We start from the raw sequence: 19,895 nt of genomic DNA, 5'->3' as shown, positions 1-19,895 counted from the left end.
AGCATATACACACGTTCGCGTTTTAGTAGCGAGCGGCGCGGCCATTGACCAGAATTTGGAGGTGATCGCGGTTTCGCTTTCGGTTTCTCATTCAATCCGCTTCTGGCGCCTCGGTACCCGCTGCCAGCGTTGCAGCAATGGCGAGCGCCAGCAATGGGCCGGTCCGGAGTTGCCCCGGCGGCGAAGAGACAGGGTCCAAAATCAGCAGTCTTCCACAACCACAGGTCACCAGCGAGCAGGATGCCTGCACTGTCACCTGGGGATTCACCCTCGATCAACTGTACAAAATGGCCACCGCGTTTTTCAAGGGTGAGCGCTGTCATCTCCGCTGTCGATCGCGCTTGTCTCTACTTCCGCCGACTGTGTTTGACGTGTTCGTTCTATAAATCAGGGGTGTAAAGTTTCATTCTGGTGTCGCGCGCCTGGGGACATCTGTTAGTGACAACGCGTGAAAAGGGAAGCGCCCGACGCAATGCTTGGGACTAAGCTAACAGGTCACGACTTGAGCGCACAAGCTACGATAAATAGAAGGTCGTGTGGACTACGCGAGAACACGGGGAAAAGAAAATTGTGCGATCATCGTCTCGTATCTTATATTTCGCGCAGTAAAGATAGAAGTCGTGTGCGTGTTTGCGTAGGATTACGCGCAACAAAAAGCAGTGCTACGTAAGCAGTAATGGCATTCGTGCTGACGTATACAGTCACTAGCATCAACATTGCAACGACGTAACAGGGGCCTTTAAAAGACCTTATTGGGCAGCTTGCTTCGTTGTAAATGTGCCGCACCCCGACGCTCGCAACGTAGCCTGGAACCCCGTACGGGTAACTTGGGAATAGTTCGTTGTATATGTAGTTTCGTTACAGTGGCGTTCGACCGCGACTGTTGTTGGAGACACCGCAATGAGCAGTTGTGATAAATGGTATCTGATACCCCGCATGCTGTTCGAGGTTATTGGTGTTTTTCACATGGTCACCGGATGCCGATGCCCAATTGAACTATTCCAGTCTATGTACTTACAGATGTCGGGGACACTGTTGACATGCCACCATTGGCTGCATTTTCTGACGAGTGCTTTCGTTTTGTTTGTTATACTTTCTTCACGTGTACAGAACACGAAGGAAAAGCCTTCCACATTTCTTACGAAGACAAGGTCAATCTCGTAGCCCACACGCTTCAAGTTACACATGGAAAGTACAACCCGGAGCGGTGTAAACCTCTTGGCTACCTCGATGTCGTAGGAAGGGACAGGAGGTTAGTATGTCGAGAAGGCTCCAAGGTGGTTACTCTTGACTGACATGAAGTTGCGTTGTGTTTCCGTGACAGGCAAGCCTGGATTTCGTTAGGAGACACGGACCGCGAGACGGCCATGAAGAAGTTCATTGAGTTGCTCAACCACAAGTGTCCTCTGTTCCGGCCGTTCGTCGAAGCACACAAGGCAGATATGGAAGAGAAGGAACGCAAAAGGTGAACTTGTCAGACCTCTTTTAAAGGAGCAGTGACACAAAAATTTTGCATCTTATTTTTTTTGTGTTCTTGAGCATGCCTCCGCATGCTCATGCCAAAATGACGAAGTCCAGAGCAAAATTCTTAGATTCTCCATGGGGAAAATTTGTTATATCAAGGATGTATGACGCTGTTACTTTGTTACATAGGGGTCGCAAATACATATGCCTCTATGCAGTAACGGCGAGGAACAGAAAAACTTCGTTATACCGAGGAATTCGTTATATGGAGGTTTGTTATATGCAGATTTAACTTAGCATGTATTTATTGTTTCTTAGTGTTTAATCCTATCATTACCTTTGTGCATGAATCTTGCAACTATCCTGGTCATGTTTTCGCAGAGCCCGATGCTTCGGGCACTTCAATTCGTACTTTGAACAAACCCATGTTGGGTTCAAGTCTTGCGGGCTCTTAAGGTTTGCAGTTCCTCTTTTAGGCAGGAAGAGGAGGAGGAAAGGAGGAGAGAGCAGGAAGAAGAATTGGAAAGGCAGCGGCTAGAAGAGGAACTTTCTAAACAGGAACAGGAGCGCCTGAGGCAGCTCGAGCAAAAGTAAGTGCACGGACGTCTTAAGACGACGTGAAAGGGCCGAGAAAAAAAAAAGACTAGATTACAAAAAGATGTGTGCAAATGATTCTATTAATCACAATAAACAAGTGAAGATATTGTGTAATGAAAAAATTTGGGGCAGAACTAACTGACATTGCAGCATTACGCTATGCAAGAGGATCTTTGAATTGAGATTAAATGCATACAATTTTGATGATTTAATGGCATGTAGTCTACATAAACCAACCCTCACACCATTTAACAAGCCCTGGCTGATGTTGGCTATCATTTTGCCAACACAGGCTAAGTGACCAGTCCTGACCATGCAGCAATGGTAAACACGACAGGCCAGAAATTGATTATGCAGGAGGTGGTAGGGGCATCACACTAATTAGTGTGATGCCCCATCAATATATGAAAGGGCATATGTTTGTATATGCTTTTGTATATAAAGACTTGCAGTGATTCATCTGTATTCTACTGACCTATTAAATTGCAATAAATCTATTAAGAAAGAAAAATATTTCTAGAAAAAGGAAAGCATAGTCATGAGCAGTGTGAAGGGGTATACCAAATTTGTGTTTGTGTGGTGATCATTCGTAAAGAAGTATAAGAAGAAGTTATTCTGATTACACGAGGAATCTTTTCAGTGTAACAGCATGTGTTTTGCACACTTTTGTGCTTGCCCACTGTGTTTAACAACTATCAGACATCGAAATTAATTTCAGTGTTCCCTTTTATATTGTTAGTGACTGCATGTATTAGAGAAAAAAAAAAGGTATATTTAATAGTATTTCAGTGAAGGTGGGCAAAAGCATGGAGTAAGATAAGAGAGGAGCGCCGACTCCGCTCGTCTGAAAGGGACACATCTTGCAACACCGCTTCATGCTTCGTCTGCCAGATGGCACTACCAATAAAAGAAAGCCGCAGAGGAGAGGCGCTGCTCTCGAGCAGAGTCGCGGGCGGGGGCTCCGTCCATCGTTGCCAACGGCACGGACCCACGCTTGGCCGCTTTAATGGGTCTGTTCGCCTATCCGTTTTGTCGTCTGCTCCGGGCATGCCTTACGTCTGCTATCAATTCGTTCCTGTAAAGAGCGTGACTAATGCATTTTGTGGATTGACGTCAATAGAAGAAATAACCCAAATGTATCGTTTTACTTATTTTATTCCAAACAGGTGAAATGCCTGACGAAGACCACACAGAATTATACAATAACACTACAACGTACATAAACATAATATATACATAGACTTAATACATCAGATAACATTGCAAAGAGTGACCTTCGATCTAGGCACAGAGAGTCTCTGTTGTCGCTTATAGCAGTTGAGCTACTTGCACTGCTTTCTGCCGCACAATGTTCGTTGGCAGGCGCACTCAAGCTGCTGTCTTTTCTTAGATCCTTGCCAGGTGGCCAACTGAAGGAGTTCTTTCACAGGCAAGGCTGAGAATTTTCATTATCTGGGCAAAGAAAGGCGCCCACTTTGTATGCGGTTGTAGACAAATTGATGTCCTCTCGCTCTTCGGCACCAGTGTCTGTAGGTTCCTCTTGATAATCAGCGTCATTGAGTTGAGCCGCGCTTATCCCAAAGATGAAACGATTGCTCCCTCTTGAAGTCGAGGCACTTTCTTTGCGTATAGTAGAACGTTTCCTTTGTGTTTGCTGAAGTACCTAACAAACGTGACGTGCTTCTCGAAATGTCGAGCCCATATTTCGTCCTTAGATTTCAGGGGTCGCATACTCACGGGTACTTTTTGACGCCACTGATCCAGTAGCAGCAAATCAGATGGGGCCACGAAGAGTGGAATCTTCTGCCACCCTTTGCCATAACCAGACTTGCAGCCGGGAACAAAACGCTTCATTGCCCTCTGTCCGGTTACCCCGTGTCTTCACACCCACATAGGAAGATATATTGTCTCTTCAAGCATAAATAAGAACACTCGAGACATTTTAAATGAAGGGTGTAACACCAAAATGACCGGCCGACACTGCCTCTCAGGCGTCCAGGCGTGGAAAACAAGCGTACGTCTGCTCTGCCGTTTTTTTAGCAGAATTTTTCGTCTGCTTTGTCTAAAAATCTGTAACAGTGTTTCGCATATGTGTAAAAAAATTAGTACAATGTTTTTATGTCGTATTTCACTATGAGTATACATATATACGTTTCGTTTGGTAGTCGTACTGAGGCAGCTGAGCAAACGGTTTTCTAGCTGACGACACGCTCTGCGCTTTCTGCTGCTGCCGCCGCTGGTCTCTGGCACTTCGCGCATGCGCTTATTAACGCAGCTGTACAGATGGCGCTACGCGTTGTGATATGCGCCGAGAGAGGAGGAAGCATGTGCGAAAGCAGGGGGGTGGAGCGGAGCAGGAAAGCAAAGGAATGAGTTAGATCACTTCGAGCGCGTTGCATGATATGTCCCGCGCAATAGCGCGGGGAAGTGGCGGAGTCGGCACTCCTCTCTTGTCTTACTCCGTGGCACAAGTGGGTTTTACTGCTTGTATTGATTTAGTATCTTTCACTGCAACACCACTTTGTATTCTTACATTGTTCTCATTCGAAGGTGAACTCTGCAAGTCACCGCTGTTTAGTTACCCATTCATTGTCACTTGCACTGTTCACTTGTCCCTGGGAGAAAAAAAAAAGACATTTTACTGTTAGATGGCCGGCCTCGCAAAAATGAGACCAAATCACTATAGACAATTTCGCTCTTTGGGAGCCTGCTTGTACCACCTTGTGTTGTTTACAACTTGTGTAGAAAAAGTGGAGGTTGTCAAGTTTTCTGCAGAGCAGCAGAACTACAGCAGTGAGGTAATAAATTGGGATGCTCACAGTAATACTGTGCAGGATTTATTAAGTAATATCGAAGGGTCGAAGCATTATACAGTTGTAGATTTTAAAGACAATGTAAGAGAAGCAAAAAAAAAAAAAAAAACTCTTCCAGGTGCTGCAATTTAGGTGCGTGTGAAGAAACCGAAGGTGGTCAATATTGATCCACGGTCACACTGCTATGTCGTGCCTTGTAATTATATTGTGGTTTTAACACATAAGATCCCCAAATTCGTTTTTGCTTTTCTCCCATCAATACCTAAACATTTTATGCTTATATAGACTGCTGACCAGGTAACACTACACCACCTGTGATAGATAGTTATGACAATTATCGATTGACGATGAATGGCGAATTATAAAGCGATGGCATGTGCCATTTGTGTGACGAACTGGGTTTTGAACTCTGCTTATAGGTCTTTCGTGCATTACAAATAACCTTTTTTCTTTCTTAATGGTCAGCTTCACCGTAACGCTGTTGTGTTATGCGGTGAAACGTTGCGCACCGACGAACGTGTGCACATTTGATTCGTCACAGTTATGGCACGCCTAATAAGTTCCCTGGCAGCCCTTGAGCCCTTTTAGTCACGTGACCAGGCCTTTTTGTGAAAGTTGTCCTTTCGCCTTCGCGCTCTAGAAATGGTTTATTGCACGGTACTGTACGAAGCAAGTATTATGCAAAGTGCGTATTTAAAGAACAGAAGCGTGCATATATGACGCATGTTGTGCCGTATTACGCCAAAACATAGAAGCACTTACGCTACAATTAGAAGCGTGTTCATCTGTTGATGCTACTTCGCTAGTGCAACGGTAACCGAAACTGGCGCAACTGAAACCGAAACCAGCATAACCCGGTCTGGAAGTCTAACGGAACGGCCCCGTCTCTGCTGTGTTCGCGCACAAGTTCGCACTGGTCCGCACTTATCTCCGGTGGATCATATGTTCGAACGTAATTGCACGCCCTTCATTAGTTTGTTCGTTGCTGTTTCCATTCTTTGCAATCCAAAATCGCCGCCCGTGAAAGCGTTGCTACCCAGTCGCGCGGGTGCCCGCTGTGGGGGCTATAGATGTCGCCGCTTTCGACAACTCGATCGACGGCGCAGTAAAAACGGGAAAATCGTTGCCGCGAGGCTCGCGTCGACACCGCCGCTAGAGGCTGTTTAGTCGTTCGTGTTGGGGGGAGCCTGGCGAAGCTTAACATCGAGCGCTTCGATCCACATCCCAGCCTGCTGATCTGCGTGCGGGAACCGGGCTTGTGATCGCGCTTTTCCTACAGGTGGGTCTATCACGCATTGTCCGCGCGTAGCAACTACGCCTGTCGCACTTGACGCTCTAGAAAGGCCGCAGTGCGTGCCTTGCGTAGTAACCGTTCGCGGATCGAAAGAAAACCGCCGTGTGTCGAAAACCGTATTTGATAAACCGACAGGAAACTGTGGGTGGGCTTTGCCACGGCACGTCGATGTCCCGCCGTGTAGCGCCGTGTGTTGTCTGACAGTCGAGGCTTAGTTTGCCGGTCGGTACGTAGTCCTTACGCTTGCCGAGTTACCGTCGAGTGGTGTACCAGTAAACCCATAAACCGTCTCGTCAAGTCACAAATGCGAAGCGAAAGCGTAGCGGGCTTTGCCACGGTACGCCGATGTCCTGCAGTGCAGCGCTACGCTTGCCGCGGCAACGTTTCTTTGGGTCAAGTCGCCCTTTTTTGTTTGTTTTTTCGCGGCCTACCCTGAGTGTTTGGGTGGGCGGCTCAGGTCAGGTGCGCAAGCTTAAGCTGAGGCGGCGATCCCGACTGGCTCCCGTATCGATCCGACTGGAACAGCTCGTGCGCGGGCCGCATTGTGCGTGTATTGACCAGCTCGCACAGCGCCTTTCTATTTGTTGTTGTTGCGACGGCGCATGCCTGCCGTTGCCGTGGTTGGACCGCGCGTTGTTGGAGTTTTGACGCGCGCTAACGCTTGACGACGCCAAGACTTTGCGGAGCGCAAAGTTTTCGAGTGGTGGTTAAGCGGCGAATGCGGAAACGATTAGGATGACCGGCAGGTGGCGCTGTGGAAGTTACGTTTGACTCGAACAATATTTATTTCTAACGACAAATCAACTCAACACGTCGTGCCTCTGGTGGTAAAAAAAATAGTGCAAAAGAATATTAGTGTAGTTATATTTTGTGGCAGTGTCTTCTGGGGGCCGTACCCACTTTTCGTGCAACAGTGTCCGATAGTAATTTCCGATTGAACTACCGTATTTACTCAGCTACTATTGGTACTGGCGAAAGACAAGCATCATTGTCTAACTGTTCTAACGTCATGTAGCAGCAGCTTTATGCACTTCCATTGGTTGCTGTTTCTATTGTCATTATTGAGTGTAAAACATGCATCTTTCTTCCTTGCACTTTGTAGAGTGTGCATCTTCTGGTTCTGTTTACTCAGCACCAAGTAATCAAGTGTTATTGTATTCAAATGCCTGTGCTGTACTTCTTAATTACAAATTACCGTGCATAGCGAAGTAAATCAAGACTGTTGCGTGCATTTGTTGGCATACAGGCAATGCAGTATGCAACAAATGTTATTGAGTGACGTCTCGTTATCAAGTGCAACAGCAAGAAACCCTGTTTTTGTACCCTGAAGAATGCAGTAGCGGAAATTCTGGTCACCGTCACGTGCAGGAGTGTCACATGACCCAGGCAGAAATGCCCCATGTGATGTCGCATTGCTGCCCAAGTTTGAACAAAGCACATGATTCTGCCTGGCGTTGCATAAGGATAGCTGCTTTGACACTGTCAGTGGTTGGCTTGTGTCAGTATAAGACCAGCAACATACACCCTACTGCTTCGCCGTTCTCACTATTATGTGAGTATCACTATTGCAAAAACCAGAGTTGACAGTGATGTGCCACTCTACCAGTGACGTAATACGGGACGTTTCCTGCTCTTTTCATTTGACTCCAATTGGAATTTTCGTTATTGCACTCTTTAGGGTATGGAAAAGCTCAGTAACAAAATGTCTAGACCAAGGTTGCTTGCGACGTATTGCCAGATACATTGAGGTATACGAGATAATTTCTCTTAAACATCGACCTGCAGCAAATGTAATGTTGATGCGCACAACTTTGTGTTAACGATGTTCATTGCAGTTTCTCTCGTGTCCTTTGAGTCATGTGAATGTGTGTGCAAGGGTGAGTAGGGTTTCACACATTCCCTTATGTTTCATTAAAGACGCCTAATCCAGGAGGCACTGAACCGGCAGACCTATCACCAGTTCAAGGCCTACGCTGAGCAGCAGTTTCCCGGAAACCCTGAACAGGTCAGTCGTGGTCATTTGTGATTCACTATGTAGCTCTGCTCTGGCGTTTCTTGTACCGATGCCATAATCTCCTACTGCCTGGTCTCCAGCCTGCTTCTTCCCTACCTTTGCATTAAAGTCTCCCATCAGTATATATTGTATACTGTTTTTTTACCTTACTCATTGCCAATTCCATGTCTTCATAGAAGCTTTCAACTGAAGCGTCATCATGGCTGGATGTAGGCGCGTAAGCCTGTACCACATTCATCTTGTATCTCTTATTCAGTTTAATTACGACACCTACCACCCTTTCATTAATGCTATAGTATTCCTCTATGTTGCCAGCTATGTTTCTGTGAATTAGGAACCCCACTCCCAGTTCTCTTCTGTCAGTGAAGCCCCGATAGCAAAGGACGTGCCCATTCTGTAGCACCGTATAGGCCTCATCTGTCCTCCTAACCTCACTGAGCCCTATTATATCCTATTCAACACCCTCTAGCTCCTCGAATAGTACAGCTAGACTTCTCTCACTAGATAACGTTCTAGTGTTAAACGTTGCCAAGTTCAGGTTCCAATGGCGGCCTGTCCGGATCCAGATTCTTAGCACCCTCTGCTGCGTTGCAGATCTGACTGCCGCCGTGGTCAGTTGCTTCGCAGCTGCTGGGGACTGAGGGCCGTGAGTTATTTGACGTATGCATGTGGGAGGTAGTGGCCAGATACTGCACCAGGGTGGCCAATCCTTCTCTGGTGAGGGAGTGCGTTCCCGGCGGTGGTTACCGGTGAGGCAGCACCCCAGGCCTCGTAATGCAGTTCCATCACCACGTGGATTTTTTTTTCTATTTGGTTGGGACAGACCTTTGGCATGCGAGGCGGATGCTCTAATCACTATGCCATCGCTGCCTGCTTAAGGTGTAACTTTAAGAGACAAGAAGAGAGCAGAGTGGATTAGGGAACAAACAGGGGTTAAGGATATCATAGCTGAAATCAAGAAGAAGAAATGGACATGGGCCGGGCATGTAGCACGTAGACAGGATAACCGCTGGTCGTTAAGGGTAACTAACTGGATTCCCAGAGAAGGCAAGCGGATTAGGGGGAGACAGAAGGTTAGGTGGGCAGATGATATTAGGACGTTTGCGGGTATAAATTGGCAGCAGCAAGCACAGGACCGGGTTAACTGGCGGAACATGGGAGAGGCCTTTGTCCTGCAGTGGACGTAGTCAGGCTGATGATGATGATGATGATGATGTGGTCGAATAACTGGGTGAAACTTGTTGCGATACAGGAAGTTTCATTTACGTTAGTGTGATGGAGTTACTAATAATGCTTGGTATATATGAAAAAAAAAAAAATCTGCACCATCATTGGCAACAAGGTATAGGTATGATATTGTTAGAAGCAGTAATAGCCCCGAGGAATTCGACATCCTATCAGTTACAACAGGGAAAGTAAGGAAAGCCCCTAGAAGGAATGCAAAGAGGCAAAGCGGCTGTGAGGATAGGGTAACAACGGACCTACTGAAAGATGGCGGAGAAATTGTATTAGAAAACTGGCCATTTTATATACAAAGTGTGTCTTGATGGGAAAAATTGTATTAGAAAACTGGCCATTTTATATACAAAGTGTGTCTTGATGGGAAGGGTACCAAAATCTTGGAAGAACGCCAACATCATCGTAATGCATAAGAAAGGACATGTCAAGGACTTAAAAAATTACAGGCCGATCAGCTTACTCTCCGTTCTCTACAAACTATTTACAAAAAGTAATAGCTAATAAAATTAAGACGGTAATAAAGTTCAGTCAGCCAAAGGACCAAGCGGGATTTCGTACCGGCTACTCCAAAATAGACCATATTCATACTATCAATCGGGTAATAGAGAAATGCGCTGAATACAACCAACTTCTATACATAGCCTTCATAATTACAAGAAGGCGTTTCACGCAGACCAGACATCAACAGTGATGCAGGCACTACAGAATCAAGGCATCGACGTACCCTACATAAACATACTAGAAGAAATATATGGTACAGCATATCCACAGCCACCATAGCTCTTCATAAAGAAAATGACAGAATCCCAATAAAGAAGAGTGTTAGGCACGATCTCTCCAATGCTATTCACCGCGCGCTTACACGAGGTTTTCAGGGCCCTAGATTGGGAAGAGCTAGAGATAAGAGTTAATGAAAAGTATCTTAGTAAGCTGCGGTTTGCTGATGACAATGCCTTGATAAGTAACTGAGGGGACAGCTCATTATTACTGAACTAGACATGGAAAAAAAAGGAGTAGGTCTGAAAATTAATATGTACAAAACTAAAGTGACGCGCAACAGTCTCGGCAAAAAACAACGGTTTGCGATAGGTGGAGAGATGGTGGAAGTTGTAAAGGAATATGTCTATTTAAGGCAGGTAGTAACTGCGAAGCCGAACCACGAGAGTGAAATAACTAGAACAAAAGGGGTGGGGTGGATCACATTCGGCAGGCATTTTCGAATCATGAATGGTGATCTACGACTGACCCTCAAGAGAAACGTGTATGGCAGCTGCACCCTGCCGGTCCTTACCTACGGAACAAAAACCTGGAGGTTTACTACGAGGGTTCAGCCTAAATCGAGGACGACGCACCGAGCAATGGTGAGGAAAATGATAGGTGTAAGCTTGCGAGACAAGAAGAGAGCAAAGTGGGTCAGGGAAAAAAACGGGGCTAAGGATATCATAGTTGAAACCAAGAAGAAAAAATGGACATGGGTCGGGCACGTAGGCAGGATAGGTGCTAATCATTAAGGGTAACTGAATGGATTCCTACTGAAGGCAAACGCACGAAGAGGGGACAGAAAGTTAGGTGGGTAAACGAGATGAAAAAGTTCACAGGTATAACGTGACAACGAAAAGCACAAGACTGGGTTGATTGGCGGATCATGGGAGAGGCCTTCGCCCGGCAGTGGCGTAGTCATGACGATGTAAGACCACCAAAAAGAAGCACTAGCTTAGAGCCAGGATGAAGCAACAAACATCAAACAAATCTTTACTTCCAGCGAACGATTGACCTTGTTTTTTGCATTAGTCAGATGTTTCTCAAGTTGTACCTTCCTTCACAAGGACGTGCCTCATACTTGTATTGATGAACCTTGAACACCCTCGTGTGATAAAATACTTGTCGCAAAGGTGTGCATTCAGAGTATCGTTGGTTCTTACAGCAAGGCGTGCTGATCCGGCAGCTACAAGAGCAACACTATCACCAATACATGCAACAAGTGCTCAATCAACAACAGCAGCAGCAGCAACAGACGGGAATGGCCGACGGCGGCGATGCCGCCGACGGACGGCCGCCCGCAGACCCGCAACCCGTCATAACCAACGGGGGCGATGGCGATACCAAAGCTGAAGAAGGCGACAGCTCGGCTGACGAGGAGTCCACCGAGGAAGGCGGACAGGGTGTGTTGGCTTTGTATTTCTCGATTTCTCATTTTCGGCCCCGCCGCGGTGGTCTAGTGGCTAAGGTACTCCGCTGCTGACCCGCAGGTCGCGGGATCAAATCCCGGCTGCGGCGGCTGCATTTTCGATGGAGGCGGAAATGTTGTAGGCCCGAGTGCTCAGATTTGGGTGCACGTTAAAGAACCCCGGGTGGTCCAAATTTCCGGAGCCCTCCACTACGGCGTCTCTCCTAATCATATAGTGGTTTTGGGATGTTAAACCTCACATATCAATCGATTTATCATTTGCGGGAAAAGGATAACTCGTACATATCTGGTATGAACGCGCTGCCACAAGAATTTCGCAAATAAGTGAATGAATAAGGAAGGGACAGTGGATAGAACAAGCATTTCACCTGATGATCGGTTTCTTATTCGGCCTCGCCACCCATCTTCGGCGCTCAGAAGGGTAGGCGTGGTTGATTACCGTGACCACACACACATTGGCAACCTAACACACCAGCAGTTTACGCCATAGGCGTGCAGCCAACTACCTTGTAAGGCTTCTTTCATGTTTTGGTGGTGTCAGTTGGCTGCAGGTGGCTCGGTGAGGAAGCGTGGTGCGAGGCATCGATGAGGTGAACAAATATGCAACAGCTGCGTCGCCAAAACTGCCTCACTGAAAGGGCCAAAGTGCAGAATCAAAATGTAGAGGACCAATTGACAAGGTCAGTGCTATGTAATGTTGATCATGGGCAACATTGCATCACTTAGCGAGATAAGATGTATAGTCAGGCACAGGACAGTGGTTGGGAAATCGTTGCTCAAAATGGGGCATCTGCGATGCACCCTGTTATGATATATTTGCAGAACACGGTCACCACGGCCTTCTGAATGAATGAGCGAGCTTGTTTGGGACATGTGAAAAAGTAAAGATAAAAAAGTTTGAATACCAGTTTTTACTGGCCTTTTTAAAGTCCAAAGCAGGGCTTGTTGCCATGTCTATTGATTCTTTTCGACGTCTGGCTGGGTCTGTCTTACTTTGAGCTCTGGTCGTTAGTATGATTGAGGGAAGGAAATTCAATTGCAATCGAAGTTGGTGTCCACGCATTTTCGTGGAACAGAGGTTTGGTTAAATTTATCTGCCATTGGTCCTTCGTGGGAACTCAAAAGCTTGCAACAGGGACCACGCGTGCATGACCGTAACGTTGATTGCAATCATGGCCAAAGTTGCTTAACTTGACTACTTGTCTGGTGATGAATGTGTTCTCCACAGCCCACGGCAACGAACGTGTCATGGGCAGTGGGGGAATCGTTAGGTCACTGTATTTTCTCAACTCTAACGTGCACCTATTTTCGTTGGTGCATTAGTGGTGTTGACAACAGCTGTGTTATACGAGTCAGCACTGTACCCACGGCCCTCTCATGGCGACAGTGGAACGAGTTTTTGCGCTGTATGCATAGTGTGCTATTGCTGGAATGGTAACTTCAGTTATCTCATTAAAAATGGTTACTCATGAGGCACAAGGCTTGTGGTCTCAAAATACTCTGAAGTTAGCAGTGCTTCATAAGCACAGCTTGTGGCGCACTGGCAAAGGTCTTTCGGGAGGTTATAACACACCCATACCAGGCGAACTTGACCCCCCTCCCCACTCACCGTTTTTTTTTTGCTTAGCGTCCGACATATACTAGTATCTAAATAGGTTCTGCTGACGACGTCATTACAATTCACGGGGTGCTTGAGGTCAGGTTTTCCCGACTGACTATAAAAATGTGCTGCATTCACTTCTTCGCTCCTGCAGTGAAAGAGCACAAAATGCGCGCTATTATTAACTGGGATTTTTTCTCTTCTCTTGGGTTTCTCCAGCTAAAGCAAAGAGATAGAAAGAGGGAGAACAAGGGACCTTGCAAAGAGCAAGGTGCCTTGTTCTCCCTGTTTACACTTTTTCCTCCGCAATTCCATCATCTTGTCAAGTTGTGAGCCTTCCCTGACAGAAATCCATGGTGCACTAGTGGTCGTGGCATGCTGTAACTATCATTTTTACGTGGCATAGCGCTTCCTGATGTACAGAGAAAAATTGAAATTAAATGTTAAAGTGGACAACGTTGCTGCTGCTGCAGTGATGCCGTCGATCGCCACAGCATCCATGTGGACACGCAAGGACATAAAAGAGTTCAAGGAGGGCATCCGCAAGGAAGGCAGCAACGGAATCCTAAAGGTGAGCGCTGTAGCCCTTACTTGTGGCAGACGTGTCCTTTTGGCAGAAGGCCTGTGCGTGTGTAATGTGTATCATGCAGAACATATCAGACTTGGTCAGCATTGCTGTACTGAGTAATCTTGAGACATAGTGTAGATACCAGGATGAACTGGCCATGTTCTTATCAGCTGCTAGGGTTTGAAAAGGCATCAGCTGGAAAACTGAAGAAGGGAAACTGGTGTGAAACTCAAGTTCAGCTTAGTCTGAGAAATCTTTGATCGGAACTCTGTCATCATTAATTTCACAGGTTTTTCAACAGACAGTCTAGGCTAACTTATTATTTGAACATCGTCAGCCTGACAGCATCGGTTTTGCTTTTTTACTTTGTACTTTAGCCAGGTTGGTTCGGTACAGTTTGCTGAAACTTACCATGTCTCTGGCATCCCTGAAATGCAGTGTAACCTATTCTTACTATTATAAAATTATTGCCATTGTTATCATTACCATTTAAAAAATCAAAATCTATGATGCCATGGTGAGATAGTGTGAGAAGTTCAAGGCAGCGTTGCTGCCCGTATTTTGTTTTTGCGTGCTTCTCAAGATAACCAAGCATCTTTTTGCTGGAAATGCAGTGCTTTTTTGCAATTGGGTATGAGACTATAGTTCTTAGGTGCTAGAGTGGAGTTGAAGAAACATTGTTTATTCTGTTAATTAATGATTGCATGAACCACGGGTCGGCAACTTTTTGAGGCGAAGGGCCAAATTGCATGATGCTGCCACAGCGAGGGGTTAAAGGGGCCCTGAGACACTTTTTTGAGTAACCATGGAATTAGTTCACCGGAAAAGCATATTACCTAAAAAAATTCAACACCGTGAAAATTTTAAGAATCTGTGCAGTACGAGCGGAGTTGCAAAGATTTGTCACATGCTGCAATTGCATTCTTTCTTCTCTCGTCCTGGCGAAAGCGGTGGAAGCTAAGAAGGGAGAGATGTGAGGGGCAAACAATGGATGTCACTCGTGCCTCGTGACCTTGAGCGTTTTTTTTTTCTTTTTGAGATACAAGGCTTTTTCAGTGCGATCGCGCGCGCACGCATGGACAAGCGACGGTCTTTTGCGGCGACCTCTGTAATAACCGAGGGCACCATGTTCAAATCAGCCAATGGCTGATAGATTGGCTTACTACGAGTGATTTTTGGGCTTATTCTGTGATTTGTCGAGAGAAGAGAAAGCAATTTCTTGCTGACTTTGATAATTTATTGTGAATTCCAGGCCCCGTGCTACGCTGTAATATTTGGCTCGCGTCGGGAGACTCTACTACTGATCGGCAGCGTTTTCTGACCATGCTCAAAAAGTGTTGCAGTGCCCCTTTAAATGGGAATGGGTGGGGGGGGGGGACTTTGTGAGCACAGAGAAGAAATTGGGCCTATTGAGAAATAATGTAAAAAAGAACTGAATGAGAAATCATGTTTAGCATTTTAAACACGCATGTGCTTCCAACTAAACTGCCAGGTTCACCTTCAGATAGGAAGTGATTAGGAAAAGAGTAGGGGTTTGAAATCTTTCCGGAAGCCACATAATAGTGCTCCACGGGCCGCACGCGGCCTGCGGTTGCCGACCCTTGGCATTAAGAATCCATAGCTGAACAAGCTGCACTCCCTAATGCTCCGTAGGTGGGTCACGGTGAGGTGGTGACAGTGCGCGTGCCGACGCATCCCAACGGCAACTGCCTCTTCTGGGAGTTTGCGACGGACAGCTACGACCTGGGATTTGGCATCTACTTTGAGTGGACCGCCGAACCGGGCAACCAGATGTCGGTGCACGTAAGCGAGAGTGAAGAAGAAGACGAAGAGGAAGAAGGTGAGTCCTTCAGTGACTCTTTCTGACCGCTGAAACGTCAACCTGTAGTCAATGCTTCTGCATGTATGCAAGCCAAATGGTGTTTGTGCTGTGTTCAGAAGGGAATGTGCAACTTTGTGTCAGACAGACGAAAATCGCTTGCTTTTTCATTGGCAATGTCGACGTAAGTGTGAGTGTGCGTCTTTACCAGTGGACGGTCTCTGGAGCCCTTGTGCGAAACTGCGTAGGTAATGCGACTACTCGTGGGGTGACGCTACATGACAATGTTGGCCCGTACTGAAACCCGATATAATGGCCAGCACTGTCAAAGCCATGACATCGCTCGAGGCCATGATACGCTGTGTTGTAACTTTTGAAAAACATTGAAATAGTTTGTAGTGTTTTTTTTGGGGGGGCAAAGCTTTTTAGGGCCCTTGCAACACTTTGGTCAGAAAACACTGCCAATCGGTAGTAGAGGCTCCTAAAATCACATGAGCCAAATGTTATAGCGCAGCACGCAGCCTGTAACTTACATTAAATACTCAAAGTCAGCTAAACATTGGTTTACCTTCTCTAGACAAATGACGAAAGCAGCTTAATAACCACTCATAGAGCCATTGGCTGATTTGAACGTGGTACTCGATCGTAACAGGGATCGCCGCAAGAGGCAGGGACTTTTGCATGCGTGATCACACTGAAAAAGCCGTGTATTCAAAGAAAAAAAAAGAAAGGGAAAAAGTGCACAAAGCCAAGAAACCGTGATACGCGTGCCATTCGCGCTCGTGCCATTCCTCCCTGCTTAGCTTCCAGTGCTTTCGTCGAGACGAGAAAATGCGATTGCAACGTGCGACAAATCTTTGCAACTCTGCTCGTACTGGACGGATTCCTAAAATTTTTGTGGCGTCGAGTTCCTGAAGTAATAACCTCTTTTAGTGGATCCATTTAATGGTTACTCGAAAAAGTGTTTCAGGGCCCTTTTTGAGTCAAAGCTTGTTCATTGGCATTGTGGGCCGTAGCTGCCGCTGATGGCGATGAGCAAGCGCATTCCAGACAACACATTCTCTTTCTGCCATTATGGCATAGCGCATACAAGGTACCCACTATACATCATGATGATGTTGATGATGAAGCTTATGACGATGAAGGTGATGACAATGGTGAGCGCAGACGACTAGCTCGTGCAGTAGATGACATCGCATTGCAATTTGTATGACTGGGAACAAACTTCAAGCTAGACCCGGTACCACAAAGCAGTAATAATCAAAGCAAAAAGAAATTGACAACTCAACACAACATACCAGATGACCAATAAACATTGTATAGTATACATGAACATTGTAATTCACGATAAGCTACGCAGGGAGGGATAGCACCGCAAAAGAAGCTTTGTCAGCATGCATTGCGACCTTGACATGCGTCATGAAATGCGATTACTTTTGTTTCGTTGTGATTCCTGCGTGCGATTGTGTGGCTACTGTGTGATGTCAAGCATGTGGTGGCGCCTCAAGGCCAAAAGTACATCTTGATCCTAACGCTGTTTTCTGTTGTGCGATGCCAGACAGCAGGTGCCGTCAGCTCCGAAGAGAGTGAGCGCAGACGTCTCCAAGAAAATGGGATGCCTAAAAGAATGGGCAACTTCGCATGCTGCTTCTGAACTCTCCTTGCCGTGTGCTACTGCAAGATTTGGCTGAGTTGTTCGCAGACAGTGTCTGCTTTCCACAGGTCGTGTTTTTTTTTTTGTCAAAGCTCAGGGAGTGGTGGTATCAACTATGTCAACGAGGTCTTGCTGTAAAGGCATTTCGTTCGATTCAATCTTTGCATTGCGATCGACATGCTCAGTTGAAAAATTAGAAGGCACTGATTCGCAGCTTCGTTCTTCGTCTTCTCACAGAGGAGCGTTCCGGGGAAGGTGGAGACGTGGAGAAAGGATCGCAGGGTGACCCCCACAATTTGACGCAACAGTCGTCGATGAGCCTGGTGATTCCGGTGTTCCGCCGGGACTGTCACGAGGAGGTGTATGCGGGCAGCCACCTGTACCCCGGCCAGGGCGTCTACCTCCTCAAGTTTGACAACTCGTACTCGTTATGGCGCTCCAAGACGCTGTACTACCGCGTTTACTACACCCGATGAGTCGCCTCCCTGGCTCCCCAACCCCCCCCACTTCATGCCTGCAGCCCACCACAAGGACGCATAGCCTGCGTCGACGGCCTCCAGGCAGTGTACGAGAGCTAAAGTGTTAGAAACATCCAGCCACACCTCCATTTCTGTTTGCTCCATCTTCTGGCCTTGTCACAAAGATGTGAGCCCTTCACAAAGATGTACAAACACACTGCATAAGCTGAAGTGTGAAAAATGCTTTTGCTTTACGTCTTATTTTTCTCTTTCTCCCTTTCCTGGCTTGTCCTCACGACTGCAATGGGATTGGAGGACTGGTGATAACACCCGATCACCGCATGACTGTCGCCCAAATCTAGTAAATGCCAGAAATCTTACTGAAGAAATGCTGTTAAAGTGAGCTTGTTTGTGCACAACTCGCTCGACTTCTCAAAAACTGTGTTACGAACAGTGTTCGTGTCCATGTCGCTTTTTTTTTTTTTCATTTCTAGCTCAGTTTTCAAGGAGGCGAAAAAAAAAAAAAGCAAATGCCAGTGATGTTAACCGCACGAGCTTGCTGATTGCATACGAGTTTGGGACTTGAAATGTGTGGGCTCATTGGGTACGGGTGAAACAGACTTACGAGGCGCTTTTTCCTCCCTCAAAACAATGTATAAAGCGTTTTGCAACACTGGCCGCAATAGAATGCGGCAAAATGCTATTGCAACTGGTGATCAATTGGTTGCAATACCGAGAAATTACACATCGAGGACAACTACCCAGACTGCAACAACACTTTATGTGCACACAGGCGTTTTCGGCTTTCCTCTCGAAGCTTTGATTGGGAGATTGAGAGGCTTTTGTTCCGAACTGACCCGGTGCTTTTACTTTTACTCAGCGTCCTTAATGACAAACTATTCTGGAGTTCTATGACGTGGCAGGTAACAAGAACAATGATTCGCGTCTCACGATTATGCAAAGTCATAAAGCTCTGGGTGTCACGGTTGTTATAATGAAACTAGTACTATTGTGTGCATTAGTCTATACAGAGAGGAATTCCAGTTATGCTACAGCCCAGATTAATTCAGTGCTCATGTGTAGCTAATTTATTTCATGTTACGGTTTGCCTGGGCTTGTTGGTATTGGCAAGAAAAAAAAGGAATCGAAGATTAAGATGCCTGTACTTTCGTTTCCGAGTTACACTCAAACCTCATTATAACTAAGTTGCATCTTTCACAAAGATAGGTTTGCCATATTCGAAGTTTCCTTATAAAGGTATATTCCTAAGACTATTTTTCATTTACTTCATTATAACGGATAATTTCGTCATATCCGGGTTCATCTGTTGAGGTCCGAGTGCATATGCCCAGCGTTGGTTCGTGCCCTTGCGGGCTCTAGAAAAGTTGCTTTATGCGAAAAAACGGCGCCTCTCTCGCCCAGAAAGTTACGTACCACGCACTTTTCGCATCTTGCGGTCACGTTGTGCTGGCAACCTAAGTGATGTTTCTATTCTGCGCTGCGTTAGCTAGGCAAGATCCGTGTTCCCCAATGATCCGTTTCCAATACACATTTCCGGAACGTAGAATCTGGCACGGAGCCTAGTTTGGGGGAGAGGCACGGCACTATTTGGTGAAAATTTCGATTTAACATTCTAACTTGGCTTTATCGAGTGAACGTTCACGAGTCGTACAGTTAAACGTCTGCGTTACGAATTATTTGATGTTGCGAAGTAGATCTAAAACTCTTCTCATAGGCATCAACATGTAACGGAAACAATGCTCGTGAAGATTGTCGGGTATGGCGAACATCATTTATTGACAATAGCAATTATAGTAAAGGTTGTACGTGGGCAGCCACTTTTTAGTAGTTACTGATTCAAATTGTGATGCCCCTTGCTCATGGGCAAAAAAAAAAAAGGATGGTGTGCCCCAACAGAACCTACCACAGTGACATGTATACGCCCAGCAATCCAGGCAACATAGCTGCATATGTGTGAATCGATAAAGGAAAGGCAGGTTTATAGATCGTGCGGACTTTTTGGTACTTGTGACGCAAATGCACCGGTTCTTCCCGCGGCTTTCTTAAAAGCGTACGCAGCGCTGCATTCCTATTGTCTTCATGTAACCACCAATGATCTTAAATGCGATTTTGAGTTTACACAAGTGAGGAAGTTCATGTGATGTTAAATTGAGGGCTACACCAATA

At 46.2% G+C, this 19,895-nt stretch overlaps 1 protein-coding gene across 1 annotated transcript; it reads left to right on the top strand.

Annotated features, from left to right (window-relative positions):
* Positions 1–115: 115 nt before the first annotated feature.
* LOC119167039 (Golgi resident protein GCP60) lies at positions 116–17,962 on the top strand. The gene is made up of 9 exons (XM_037418448.2): positions 116–309; positions 1,111–1,252; positions 1,325–1,465; positions 1,941–2,054; positions 8,086–8,173; positions 11,346–11,583; positions 13,683–13,780; positions 15,431–15,617; positions 17,488–17,962. The coding sequence occupies exons 1-9, from the start codon at positions 138–140 to the stop codon at positions 17,724–17,726; spliced, it is 1,419 nt and encodes a 472-aa protein (XP_037274345.2). The 5' UTR covers positions 116–137; the 3' UTR covers positions 17,727–17,962.
* Positions 17,963–19,895: the final 1,933 nt, after the last annotated feature.

This window comes from Rhipicephalus microplus, chromosome 6 (genome assembly GCF_043290135.1).
Source record: "Rhipicephalus microplus isolate Deutch F79 chromosome 6, USDA_Rmic, whole genome shotgun sequence".
NCBI classification, from domain to species: domain Eukaryota; kingdom Metazoa; phylum Arthropoda; class Arachnida; order Ixodida; family Ixodidae; genus Rhipicephalus; species Rhipicephalus microplus.
The sequence above is the reverse complement of the archived record's forward strand: the minus strand, read 5'-3'. Positions and strand labels throughout refer to the sequence as shown.